We start from the raw sequence: 14,958 nt of genomic DNA, 5'->3' as shown, positions 1-14,958 counted from the left end.
TGGCAGCAGTTACTTGGTGACTCAGTGCACTGTGGGAACTCGAAGTCTGCGTTATATTTGAAGGCTGTAACAAGGCTGAACCTGCTGTTGACGATGAACTTGTATGGACAAGTGCAGTAGGTGTAGTACTACTGAGGTGTAAGCCCTTGTACACTCCTGCAACAGAAAAAAAAAATCAGTAAGCTCGTTTTTCAGAAAATACTCAACTCTGAACAGACACGTCTTCACTGTAAAAATCAAGATGCAATCAAATTCTGTCAAACAGTTGCATACCTGAGGCCTGAAGAATGCCATTCACCCCAATTCCAAGCACCACATCATCCTTCATTTTGAATCCCATCAGCTGTTCTGATGTAACCAAAGCTGAAGCAGCAAATTGAGCACTAACAGAATCCAGTGTCTTGGAAACAAAACCCTAAAAACAACAATGGTGGCAAATATATGTGATTGAGGCTTCCAAACTGTCAGTACTCTCCCCATTTTAAAGCTACACAAAACCTAGTAAAACAAACATCAATACATGTAAATCAGAACTGTGGACCAGCCATTCTCTCAGATCAAACTGTCAGCATTTGGTAAAGCTAGCTAAAAATCTCAACTGTGATTTTTTGTACTACCATGCACTTTCAGCTCTATTAAAACAACCAAGATGATATTCCCCACAACTATTCAAAACACAAAGAAGCTGATTTCCGAAGTTCTATGTAACAACACTGTTTCACAGATCAACCTGTTTTCATGAAACTCCAAACCCAATTCAGAGACTTGGAGGTTCAGATTGCAAGCAACTTTGAACCTTTTCGTATGTCTGTCACCACTGTAATCTCACTACACATTTATGAGTATTAGACACTTCCACAGCTGTATGGGAGGACATATGTATGAGTTAGCTTTAATTAACTAAAATTCTGCTCGGAAAATCCCCCACTGACAAGAGGATAATGATATGGCTGGAGATTTCTGCAATTCATACTTCTAAGGCTTTGAAAATTTCCTTAATTGACTGACCCATCTTTTTTTTTTTTGTTAAGAGGGAGCAGAGGCAATGCCTGCCACACTCACCTGCAGTGTCCCTTCTAAACACTTTACAGAATGGCTATGATGTAGATTCAGGCGAAAGCCACTTTCCTGTTGGTTAGTTTCAAGGTTCTATGGCAACAGTTGACAATTAGAGATGAACCCTGGTGGGAAACAATGAGGGATAAATCATAGCACAGACAAATCCCTCACCTGTGATGTGTTGGCAGAGGAATTACTATTTGCTTGCTGTTGATGAATTTGTGCAAGCTGCTGTTTCTGCATTAGTGCCAGTTGCTGTTGATGTTGCTGGTATTGTTCGGCTGTAAATGCTGAACAAAATATAAAATGAGAAAATACTATATCAAAATATGTAGGAGTTGTGTATATAAACACATCTACTTTATAAACCTAAAACCCCCCAAAAAAACTACCACAGCAAGTTCCTAAGAGCCTTAATGCACCTTTATGTCAAAAAGGCTGCCATCCTCCTAGAAATTTTTGTTCAAACTACACCTTCTCTGTTTGTTTAGTATATAGGCTTTAACTGAATTTAGCTCAAGATACTAAAAAGGGAGGGGGAGAAAGGAACCAAAATGCAATCAAGCCCACTTTAAAAACAGATTAAAAAGAATGATTAGGTAGAAATGGCATCACTGGTTTTACCTTGTGAAACTACAGTACCTGCATTATTAGTGAAATAGGTTTATATGCCAAACTTGGCAACTGCAATGCAACCCTCACTGACAGCACTCTGAAAGCAGCAAGGGCCTACAACTAAGATTTATGTTTTAGTTGAAAACATTAGGTTTGGCATGCTCACAACTGTGCAGACTATGGCTGTACAGGGGTTTTTTTTGTTTGTAACTACACAAATACAAGTAACTCCATCAATACCAAATTTCACAGAACTATACCCTTCTCTTTAAAATCTTTGAGAGGCAACTCGGTGCACCACAAGTCAGGCAGAATTTTATCCATTTATCCCACAGGTATAAAACTGACACAGCGTTAATTGTACAGATTGACAAGGGGATGCCCAATGGTGCAGCAGAATCACTATTTCATTAACTAACTTCAGTGCAAGGATTTTTAGTTTACATTTCCAAAACAAAACGAAGCCTCAGATTTCAATTTACAAACTGAATCAAGGTTAGAGTGTGAATGCCCTTGCAAAGGATACACCTTTCAGATTTTCCTTCCGTTTTACGTTCAGATTGTACAAATGTTCCCAAATATGTGCTGTAAATAGTACTTGTACTTCAAGAATGCAGTGGAAGTCATGCTTTCGGGGAAGTTCACTACTGCTCGGCAACAAATCACTACCACACTTAAATCCTGTTCACAAATTGAAATTTTAAAGAATCTTTTGTTAGTCTACTCCTTCAGGCTTGCTTGCCTGCAGAAAATAATGTTTGCATCAAAATTATGATAATGTCCTACTTATAGATACAGTAGGATTCTGAAGACCAATTATATCTTATGTAAATCTTGAATAAGTCAGTGTAAGTGGCTGCAATATTTGGAAACATCAGAGCAAACACTGCTGAGCATGCACCTTCCTGGTGTGCTTGTCTTTTTTTGGTGTTTAAATATTGTTCAAACTACTTCTAGTATGTATTAGAAATTGCACTGGAATTATTACCAGCATTTTCCTATCTGAACATTTGAAGCTATAAAATTTTACTCAGCTGTTACATTCAGGTTACCTTTTTTTGTAAGTAACATCTTTGAGCAAGTAGGGATGTAGCACTTATTTATACTGCCATAAGCAACAAATTACTTCTAAATACTTCTACAGTTAAATATCACTGCAAGAATTTATAAATATTCCTACAGGAATAGCTTAAAAGTAGTAACCTCACTCATAAATGTCCTTTCTAAAAAAAACCCCGAACCAAACAAATTAGAATTCATTGAATAAATACTCAAGGAGATGACTGTTTAATTTATACAAAAAAGAAAATTTACAACTCCTTTAGATTTTTTTTTTTTAAGCTGCCATCCAACATAAGTTAGAGCAAGAAAGCTTTGGCACACAAAGATCAACATGAGAAAGCTGAGCAGCAGTAACAGAGGGAGGAAAATGCATATACTGTTCTGGTACTGAGAGATACATAATTTATTGTTTTTCCAAACCCTAAAATTTAGAATCAGCATATGTTTAGCCAACATAGTGCGAATGATATTGAAAGTTCCATTTATTTACTCATGGTGTGATTTATCGGGGTGACCTGTGCAGGGACAGCAGGGACTTGATGATACTGATGGGTGCCTTCCAACTCCGTATATTCTATGATTCCATCAACAAGGTATTTTATTCTGTAGTATAATACTGTAAATATATTGCTTAGGAGTAGATTGTATAAGTTACATAAATAAAGACAACACACAGAATGACGAAGGGCAAAAAAGGAGGTCGTACCACCATCTTTGACTATGATTAAGGCTTCCACCATCATAATCACCTCACTTGTACCTATTTAAGCAAAATTTATTAAGAGTTCACTTCAGTTTTTAAGTCCTAAATATATTTAAGATTCTAGGTATAAAACAGTTGAAGTAAACTCAGTCACCTGTGTTGGTTTAACCACCTCCAAAATACTGCTTTCTTTTGGAAGAACAGCAAATGAAGCCTATGCAGACAAGCTATGCTTGTTTAGGAAAGACTATGCTAAATAATGAACGGCTGGAAGCATACTCCCTTCTTTCCAAAAGTGACAATTAGAAAAGCTGTATTTTTGAAATTGTACCATCAGTTCATTTATTTTTAAGCAGCCTGTAACCCTTAGGAGTTGTATGCTTCCCACCAGTCTGGGAAGTTATACAGCTGTCAAAGGAAACAAGTGACAGAAGAACCCTACTACCACCATCACCTTCATCTATATTCCAACTGCTTCTCCTCCACTTAAAAATACTACCTGGAAAATATGCTCAAGAACAACTAACTTCAGTTTTTTTCAATTTAGGTTAAACACTCAGCAACGTTTTTGCTGTTTCCCTTATTAAAACAGACACTTCAAAATACTACTTACAACACTATCAGAGCTTTACTGTGAAATCCTGAGTCAGTTGCATCCAGGTTAGAAACACACCACTGCTCATGAAGGGCTGCTGCAAGCTACAGCCACCTAAAATAATCTGATTGATATTCCTTTTCCATTCCATAGATAGACATGCTAATGTACCAGAATGGGTTATAGATTGTAGTTACATAAGCCAGGTCTTCCCTCTCCATGCTAACACTACGATGAAGGTTTTAATGAAAGCATTACTATTACTGTGAACTATCCAAATCAAAACTTCTTCTCAAGACCTGTAAACTAGGACAGCATGCTTTATTCCTCTTCTGTTAAAAGCCACCATGTATTTTGTTAACATGACCACTGGGTTTCTTCCCCTCCTGCTCTCAGACTACAGCTTATATTACATTTCAGTTGAAAAGATAAGCATATTAATTGTGATATATAAGTTGCTTCTGAAAACTATCATTCCCATGCATGAAAAAAACCCATCTGTATATACTTCACATGAAAGTACGTTCACCTATTTAATCTTATATATTCATTTCCTGTGGCACCCAACTGTGACTGGAACTGGGGAAATCACACATATGCTCAGCACAGCGAAGTCATGGGTGTCCTGACTGACTGTGCCTCTACATCTGCAGGCACGGTCCTGAGTTTCTCAAAGAGCAAGTCTAAGCTCAGCTGTCTTTTTTTTAAAGAACCAATTCGAACAGAATGCTTTGCTGCATAAAAATGTAGCTGCTATTAATGTGTTACATGGCTTGCAGAGAACACTTTCTGCTTGTCTGCAATGCAGCATTGATGCAACTGGATGGGTGCCAAACTCAGCATCTTGCTAACATCACTTTATCTAAAAAAAACCAGTGAGTATCCCCAAGAACCTTCTTCCAAAAATTTTACTCTCTTCTAATTTTTCTTCTAGAAAGGAGAAAGGACACAGCTGATAACCTTTCATGCATGTCAAAAGAAAAATGGTACATGTAGAAGTAGTAGCAAAAATGAATGTCATTCCCTTTTTGTCATACACCGCTCTTTATCGGCCTGGAAAAAATTGTGCAGGCGAGCAGGAAGCCCAGAGCTTTTCTGAACAGTAACCGCATTTCTCGCAACTCAGGAGAGTACTGCTACACAACACTACACAAAGTTACAGATTCCCGACATTACTGAAGACCTCCAAGGCTTTAAAAAACGTTAGTAAGCAACAGAAAGATGAACAACAGGTTGACGTTCTAAACAGGGACAAAACAACATTCAATGGTTAAAGATGACACATGAGATTTTAATTCAGGTCCTTGCTTCAGCAGCCCTAAACAGGGATGCAGTGCTTACAGACTCTTCTCAAACTGCATGCTCAGACCTCAGAGGTCATGGTTCCGTCACTCAGTAATGACTATTTAATAGTACAAGATTTACCAAATTAAACAGTGACAAAACACCCAGTTTCATTCACTACACAGTGATGGGTAAAGAGGGAAATCTCAAACAACACTACTAATACACAATAAATAAGAACATTATCATTTCATAATATCTCAACTGTCTTTCTCAGTTAACAGCTGTACCTTGCCACAAAACTTCTACATACTTTCCAAGACACTTTCAGTAATTTATGCAAGTCACTTGACTCTTAAGTTAACCTAGCCCAACTCCTTTTCTAACCTTAAATGAGGAACCTTTAAGGCACAACTCCGCCTGGAATTATTCATATCTCAAGATGGTTATCAGAAGATGGGCAGCTCTTTACCAAGAGACTTGGCTATACGAATGCTCCTTATTTTTTTGCAGCACACTGTATCAAGTGGTAATATTTCAGTTGAGACAACCTTCAGATCTAAAGTCAGTACATGGTGTCATGCTGTTATCCTGTTCATTTAACAGCTCGGGACAACACAAACAAATATTCTGCAATGTATTGGTGTTGTACTTTCGCAGCAAGGAAATGTCTTCTGGCTTACGGACTGCGAAAAGGAATGGAAGGAAGGTAGAAGAAAAGAAACACTGTACATTACTGATACTGACTGACAGGATAAATGACTGCTCAGTATCTCCTTAGTGACAGCTATGAATCTTGTTTTATCAAAAACTGAGTTATTGCACACTGCACTATGAATGCATTTTCCTACATTCATTTATATGAGTATTTGTACTCTTTGGGATAATTATATATCTATTTTTTTCTCAAACTAAGCCACTGAGTATCATTTTCCAATTGCATGATTCTGTTTACACATCAACCAAATTCTGTGGGATGGCAATACTCAGGTATTGCTTTTTGGAGCACACAGTAACAGTGATACTTGCCAATGGACTTTTCAAAGACGCATAGTTCACAGTTTTATACTGCAATATAAAACTATTCTAACAGAGCTCACTGGTTGTACCACAGCATTTAACATGTACTAGCCTTACAGTTCTGTAGCTTACATCTAGCTTCTCCAAAAACTCAAGTCCTTCCCAAAAGTGGCCAAAACCAGTGACAAGTGTCTGTGGGGGGGGCTGGCTGTGCAATCTGTAAGAACAGATGGGTCTTTTTATGATAAACAGCCACAGCCTCCCCTCCCAGCTACTGCTGCAAGTTTTACTGTGAGATCACTCACTTGTTACTCTTCTACCCTTAAGTAGGAAAACACAGACTTTAAAGAAGTTGACCACAATAACCAGTTTCCTAAAAAGTGAGGGAGCATACCCCAGAAAACACATGTGTAAGCTCCTGGTCGCTCTACTGGCGTTCCTTTTCATTTCCTGAACGGAAGACGCTCACTAGATTTGCCAGGCAAACTGAGCAAGCTTTGTGGAGTAAACACACTGACCTATCTAGCTAAGATTTTTTTTTTCTTTAATGAAGTTTTTAAAAAAATTGATACTGAGAGACTCAAACAGCATAATTAAACCTTTCAGCAAGTGTTTCACTCTGGTTAAATCTTAAGAATCAGATCTTTAAATTGCAGTCGCTTAAAAGCTGTTTCATAACAAGTATTTGTTCTCAAGAGTAGAAATGATATTTCAGTGGGAAAACTGAAGCATTAAGACTACATTAGGTTCAAAGAACCTCTCTAATCCATTTATAGAATACTAGATTTCCTAATCCTTTCAGTGGAGGTGATAACCATTAAAAAGGGAGTTTTGATCAGGTAATAGAAGAAAGGTCACTTAACTAAAGCTTCCAAACTTTTTCAGAAATTCAATAAACTACAGAACTGCTAATGTGTGTGGAAAGATGATGTATCATGTCACAAGGTCTTCTTAAGGGAAATACATGAGAGCATTGCATCCCTGTTGTATAAGACAACAATCAGTGGTTACTAATGCCAAAGTGCATGCAAAGCAAACATCGATCACAATGCTAAGTAATCCAGAACATCACATTTTAAAATCTGTCTTATGAGAGATGTTATCTGGCTTAGACTCCCTGGTTAAAGATTTTCGACTGTACAGCAAGTTCTCACCAGTGAATTCAGAAGATTGGAGAGACTTAGAGCCATCAGTGTGATTTAGTATTTGATGCACCAGACCCAAAGATGTTTCACTTTCTGAAAAGAAGTTCAAGATTGGTTTTACTTAAACATGGCATGATTAGACACTATGAGAATATGAATCATTATGCCCTTGATTACTACTACAACAGCCTTTTATTTTAGCCCCAAAGAACTTAAGTGTGAAACTCCTACAATCAGAACTGTAGAAATTATAAACTAGATATAAGGTCTATATATGCACTCGCTACTTGGTAGCAGAAGACAGACAGAAAATAATTAATAAGGATTTTTTGCTAGCCATTGAATAAAAGCTAGAAAACTTGCTATGCATTTATATTTGTCTGCCCATTATTGTTAAAATTAGCTTCCACCAAAATGTCACATGCCAGTTGGGGTACACACAGTTTACTGCGCAGTTAAAAATGTGACCATCCTTGCATGGGATGCAAAGTGTAACAGATCCACAAGCCCAGAAATACACTGTTTTGGAGCAAAGTTTTACTCCAGCTGAATCGAAACCCAATGAGAAAATCTGGTCAGACTACAAAGTCTTGAATTCTCTGGAAGTGCTTGCGTGTTTCAAAAAGTATTGACTCTTCCCCCATCCACAGTCACATTTCCCAGACTAAAGAGGCTTTTCCTTTTAGTATTTCCTCCTTCAACTAAGTTTAGGATGGGTTATAAGCACCTGTTACTCTCAATGCCATTGCTTTTCAACTAGGATCTCAACAGTGCAGCCACAGATGGGCCAAGACTATTAAATTCCAATGATAACTGGAAGCGGCCATTACAAATTTCAGTATTTTTTATCACCAAGTTTATCCTGTAATGTGAAAGAAGCATTTCAAAAAAGTGAAAACAGTAACACAGAGCAGTGTCGAGAATACTACAGCTACAACGCTTAAATAACATCTAAACAGCCAGTGATGGCGTAAAAGCCATGGGTAAGTCCTTCTACATTGCTACAAGGAATTGCCACAAGGGTTGAGGAGCTCCCTCCTGTTTCTTTCTGGAAAAGGGCTGTCTAAAATCTGGTATTAGGTGTAACACCTTAACGACAACATGACAAAACAATATAGAATCACAGAATGGTTTGGGCTGGAAGGGACCTCATCTAGTTCTAAACCCTCTGACATGGGCAGGGACACCTTCACCTAGAGCAGGTTCAAAGCCCCATCCAATCTGGCCTTGAACACTTCCAGGGATGGGGCATCCACAACTTCTCTGGGCAATCTGTTCCAGTGCCTTACCACCTTTACAGTAAAGAATTTCTTCCTAATATCTAATCCAAACCTATTCTCTTTCAGTTTTAATCAATTCCCCCTTGATCTGTCATTACATGCTCTTGTAAAAAGTCCCTCTCCATCTTTCTTGTAGTCTCCTTTCAGATACTGGAAGGTCCCAGCTAAGTCACCCCAAAACCTTCTCTTCTCCAGGCTGAAGAAGTACAGATCCATCAACCAACATTATATATTTGGGAAATGGAAGCATAGCTCACTACCCTGCTAGATTCCCAAGCATGAAAAACTGCTTTTAAAAAGCAGATTAGGAGGTCCAAAAAAGGCATTCAAGTTGACTGGGAAAATGTTATTTCTATGGAATTCCCACAGCAGAAGTTACTGAATAGCAATGCACTATTTGCATCACATGACCTAAATGTCTAGTTTACAAGAGAATGCAAGGCATTTGACTATATTCTGGATACCCACAGCTTTTCATATACAGCAATGTCTACAATCCCAAACACAAAACCTAACAATTTTCAGTAAGGCTTCTTCTAAAAGAGTGATTTCCCAACTCAGTGAGCAGGTTCAAGTTAACCACCAGCCTCTTTAGCCTTGCCAGCTTTTAGACACTGTTTTCAAAGTGATCCAGCTTCTGGGTGACTAAGGCAGAAAGCAACAGAATGCAAGACTGTAGCCTGCTCTTACTGCAGAGCCTGGGAACCAGTGCTCCAATATTTCACTAGTGATAGGTATCTCTGCTCTGCTTCCTAAACACAAGGCTGAAACAGAATGATCCATGTGTGCAGCTTTAAGTGTCTCTAACTTTTGTTTATGAGATCCAAGCATTCAAAAATGTGAATGCAACACATTTAATAGAAAGTCTCCAGCAGAGAGCACAGTCTCTAAAGTGATGCAGTCCAAAGACTATTTGCCTGGCAGAACCAAATCAATCTAACAGGGGACACAAACACTTCAGATCAATACTCATGCCTACTGTACACTCCATCTCTGAAGATTATGACTGAGAAACTTGACGCTGCCAGCAATACAGGCTCCTTTACTGAAGTAATTTTGCCAGCAATACAGGCTCCTTTTCTGAAGTAGTTCTGCTGCTGAACAAGTTAATTCTCCACAACAATAGTGCTTTAATGTTCTTGTTTCCTTTTTAGTGATGTTCTGAATAACGTGTCAATACCTTTTAATCAGCTCTTTTTTCAAGAGGGTAAAGGATACTTCTTCATAATTCTTCAGTAAGATCAGAAGGAACCACCCCCTATGCAAGTAATGCTACTTGGCCACTTGATCCTGCTGCCAAAGTCTAGCCTTCAGCACACCACAAGTGTTCAGGTAACTTGTAAGGGATTTTAACACATGCCTTCTTGGTTTACATGCAAAATCGCAGTGCAACAACTTCCACAGATCTTTAATACTGAGCACTCAAAGTCAGAATCAGAATAAATTGCCTTTCTTTAGGATCAAAGGCACTTCAAAATGTTTATACAACGCCCAGCTCTGTGGAAACCTCTCTCTGATCTTCAGGATGAAAATAATACTCCCTGTAGCCACAGAATGGTATGTTACAGCACAGCTTTTGTAACATACCCTCTCATGAACAGAAGACCTGAGATACCATCTCAACTTCATGGCCCTGCTGGCCATGTATAACAGACCCGAGAAAAGTATTTTCCACAGCAGTTGTTTCACGTCAACAGCATGTCTGGATCATGCAAAACAGAAAAAGCTCAAGACTTTCTTAGTGGGGAAACAAAAAAAACTTATGTGAGGGCACACAACACGTATGGCAACATGACCACCTCTGCTGGTCACTACAGAATCCCAGGATGAACATCTTAAAAGTAAGCAATATTGTTTGACCACAAGTCACAGTAGCAGTGAAAAGATAAAATGACTTAAAAAAAAAATAGAGATGTATTACTAAGTGTTTTCTGACAAAAGACCAACTGCCACTTCAAAAACCTAAAAGGCAAAGAAAAAACAAACCTAGAACATCCACACCCACAACAAACTCCCAGCTTTAAAAAGGATCAGGGAAACCCAACAGGGTTGTTAAGCTGCAGTAGTAACTACTAGAAAAACTTCAGGATGGCTGTTAGATACCAGATGTTCTCTACAGTATTTGCTACAGAAAGTATAAAGACATAACTCAGCAGCTGTAGCCCCCACTGACAGGCACCTTTGAGGAAGTCAGACTCATACATGAGACACGCAAACACCCCTGTGATCTGTGTAGACAACGTATCTCACAGAATCCTTTCAGAAATGGAAAAAAAAAAAAACCACTAAAACCAGACTGGCACCAAGATGAAGTTGAAGTAGACTGTGCTCCTTACAAACACCTACACTTGAACAGGTGATCAGCATACACCACATATACACAGAGTCATATATACCTCCAATGCAACAAGAATCACAATTAAGATTATTTATAATTATATGAACACAATCTACCTAGTTGTATTAATTGCAAGTGACTATCCAAGGACTCTGGTAACCAATTTAAAGTGTATCTATGAATTCAGACAGCTATACTTTTTTATTGAACATTTAATTGCCATATCAAATCCTAAAAAAATTTAGGAAACTAAACTCCACATTTATATTTTGAAAAGCTTGGAATACTAACTTAAATGTTTTTCACAGATACTAAATCATTCGCACAGAATTCCAAGCACAAATGAATGTAATATACCCGGTACTTACATGCATGTGTTTCTCACGGGCTTCAAAATGCAACCACACAATTAAAACCTTCTATGGGACTCATCAACATAAATAACAATTCCATTTAATTCCTAAATGATGTAGATAAATATCCTTACCATCTATTTCAGGAAAAAATACTATAAAAGGATGTGCGTGTGTTTATTTATAGACACACACAGAAACATGGGCTTTAAAATCCATCAGCCAATTTTTCAAGTCTATGTGATTTTCGTATGTAAAGCATTGCCCATTAATACTTTTCAGTGTATTTACAGTCTATTCAACATACATTAGTTTTGTTTTCACACTTGTAATCTGGCTACCATTTATCACAATTCAGACTGGCCACCAGGCAGAGAATGCCCTCAATTCAGTTGGATTTGGTTTACTGATTCAAACCAGTGAAAGGGCAGAATTTAAACACCAAAAGCCACACTAAGATCACAAACCAGAAGAATCATCAGTTTTGGCCCTTGTACATTTCCAGCAAGAAGAACCATGAAAGAAGAAAGGGGCATGGGGGGGGCAAGGACCTACTCTAGGACAGCATGGAGAAGCATGAAATAAAGCAGCAGAACAAAGCTGCTCACTAACTCTACAAATGCAAGGAGAAAGAATTTTCAGGAAAAAAAACCTCAAAACATGATAGAGGAGGGAAGGCACATAATATAGTGGCAAACAGAAAATTAAAGTTATCTGATACCAGCATAAAAGTCTTAAAGCAAATCACCAAAACAATCCACAATTCCCTTAATTTATTAGGTATATGCATGTTCCAGGTTACAATGTAAGATGTAACCACTAGTATGTATTCTATTATCTTCTTCACAAGTTGTTAAAACAGGTGGGGCAGTGTTCATCATCTCCTACCATGATTCATCCTTGGTAACTCTGTTTGGGGGCTCTGTTTAATGGGCAATCAAGGACCCACCACATGACTCAGAGTTACATCAGCCCATTGTGAGATGCTCTGGCCAAGGGGAGGAGCCAAGCATTCCCACCTGGATATAACCCGGGGTTTGGAACGCCACAAGCAGCCCTACCTACTGGATTCCCAGAGGACAAGAGCTACCACTGGACCTTCAGGTGAAGACCAGACCCTTCTACAGGATCCCTGCTTCAACAGGACCACTTCATCTGGACTGCTACCACCACCCTGACTAACAGGGTGTGTCAGCTTGCATCCTGACTCTGTCAGTGTTCTTGTACTATTGCATTTATTTTAATGTTCCTATTAAACTATAATTCTGACTCGCGATCTCCCACTGGTTTGTTTTCAAACCAGTACAGCGCATCTCAGCTCACCACACTCCTACATTATCCAGGTTTTCTGATTGATTTCCAAAGCCATAATTCAAAATGGCAAGGAAAATATGATTCTAGAGGGCTCCTTACAAAACCATGGTGAACTTTTACGGGTTTTTTTTATAAAAAATTACACCACTTTAACCTTCTATTAAAAGGTAACATTTACAGTAAATAGCTCATTAATTTTGAAGAGTTAGTAAGTTCCATTTTAAACATGTAAATACCAGTCTTCTAGTGAGAAGAATCCTATAGCAAGAGTGATGCTATCCAATAGTGTTCCCATTAAAAACCACTACCACATCATGTTTTTTCAGAGTCAGATCCTCAAATCTGTAATTAAGTTCTACAAGATGTAATCTGCCACTTGCTGACAAGATGTAGAGATGATTAGTCCAAGAGTTTTGCTAAGCATAAGCAGATGCATCAGTGAGGGTGGGCTGGGTACTTCTTACCTGGGAAATGGCATTTAAGTTCAAGTAACAATTCATAGCATGCTGGGATTTTAAATGCAAACATTTTACCTAAACATTTCCCATCACTGCCACACCTTGTACTAGAAAAAATTTGGTCCTTAATCAACATTTTATATCAACATTTCAATTAATGTATTTTTAATTTCAAAAATCCAACTCTTCAGTCAACTTAAACCCTACACAGTACTGTTTTTTCAACTTTCATATTTCTAAAATTGTAATTATATACCACTGTAGCATTTGTATAAATCTCAGATGCAGTACACTACTGTTAGCAATAAACACAAATAAATTCAGTGTAGCAAAAAGGAGATACATGTTAAGATGGGCTGTTACCATCAAAATAGACCACAGTGTAAAGTATGGATGACCTAATGATATTCTGGATTTTCTGACATAAGCTTAAAACTTCTAGAAGCAAGTTTGTTAAAATAAACATACCAATATGTGCTGAACCACTGCTACTTTTACTTTGTATAGAGGTACTGCATGTCTGGGTCCCGGGTTGTGCTGTGCCTGTTCGATTTAAACCCCTGTATAATTTCCTACAGGAGAGTTCATCATTGTCACTGTCATGTAGGGATGGTGTCCGAGGCCTAAAATGCCGCCATCTACATGATTTGATATTGACTAGTATCTGACTGAGGTCTTTTGAGAAAGATTTGTCCGAGGTATTTGTTTCTGAGGTATTGGCAAATTGACTGATTGAAGAGTGTTGTGATGAGGAAAACCTTTCCAAATCCAGATGATGAAATGCATTATCGTAGTCCGAATGCGCTCTGTCTAGTAGCACCCTAAAACCAGGAGAACAATGCACAATTATACAGTGGCAAGAAAATACCAAGGAAGTTATTGGTTTGACGTGTGCTTCTGGATGATAAAGGGATAAAAAAGCTACATAAAAGTGTTCTAGAACAAGCAAACACACATATACACACTCCCCTGACAACAATGCACGACCATCTATTATTTCACAGTAAGTAGTACATTTAGGTATATTCTAGCTTCTACTGTCTGAAGAGCTGAGGTACATCATGCATATATTGAAGACACTGCAACAACATAGAATTAAAACAAAAAGACCTAGAGAATAACACTGATTAAGCAAAAACTGATTCACATGTCCTCTTAAAGTAACTTCATTTCCAAAGCCTTACTCCCATATATACTGACTATACCTACAACCATCCCAATGCAGTAGGGATGTCGCACACTAACTTCCAAATCCCCTTGCAAACATCCCAGTAAGAGTCATCTTACCGACTGGCCAAGCTGGCTTACTAATATGTGAAGAGGTGCTAAGCATAAATTTGAAAGGCAAATCACATTCTTACTATTAATAAACACTTAATACAAATATACTGTTTCCTTAAAAACATCATATACACTCAACCATTTATAAATTGTTTTCAGTGAATATTCTTAAAAGCAAAATGCCTGAAATAAGTAATTATTTGATATTTTTCACAAGTTTGAAATACAGCAGTTATTGTAATGTCTAAGCACCTCTCCCAAAATCACCAAATACAGCCGAAACTCTGAAAAGCATTTTTTGCAAAATACAATTTTTGCTATCTTGAAATGCTACTGTTTGAGGACAGCTATGCAAATAATATAAAAACAAACTAATCACAACTGAAGATACACATGTATTTTCATGTCCAAAAATGGAACTATTTAAGAAAACATTACTAAAACAGCTTCC

The 14,958-nt window shown here is 37.9% G+C and overlaps 1 protein-coding gene across 10 annotated transcripts in view; it reads right to left on the bottom strand.

Annotated features, from left to right (window-relative positions):
* The window catches only part of EPC1 (enhancer of polycomb homolog 1), a 65,070-nt gene that overhangs the window by 2,496 nt on the left and 47,616 nt on the right, over positions 1-14,958 (bottom strand). For 4 of the 10 annotated variants that reach the window (XM_048293494.1, XM_048293545.1, XM_048293270.1 and 1 more), the window contains 6 exons: positions 13,695-14,047; positions 7,493-7,576; positions 1,231-1,349; positions 1,063-1,149; positions 274-415; positions 1-156 (listed from right to left, as the gene is read on the bottom strand). The exon at positions 1-156 is cut by the window's left edge and continues 211 nt beyond it. In XM_048293494.1, the coding sequence (XP_048149451.1) occupies positions 1-156; positions 274-415; positions 1,063-1,149; positions 1,231-1,349; positions 7,493-7,576; positions 13,695-14,047 (941 nt within the window). The other 6 variants (XM_048293399.1, XM_048293330.1, XM_048293450.1 and 3 more) reach the window with 6 other exon arrangements.

This window comes from Corvus hawaiiensis, chromosome 1 (genome assembly GCF_020740725.1).
Source record: "Corvus hawaiiensis isolate bCorHaw1 chromosome 1, bCorHaw1.pri.cur, whole genome shotgun sequence".
NCBI lineage: Eukaryota > Metazoa > Chordata > Aves > Passeriformes > Corvidae > Corvus > Corvus hawaiiensis.
This window is presented reverse-complemented; position numbering and strand designations above follow the sequence as displayed.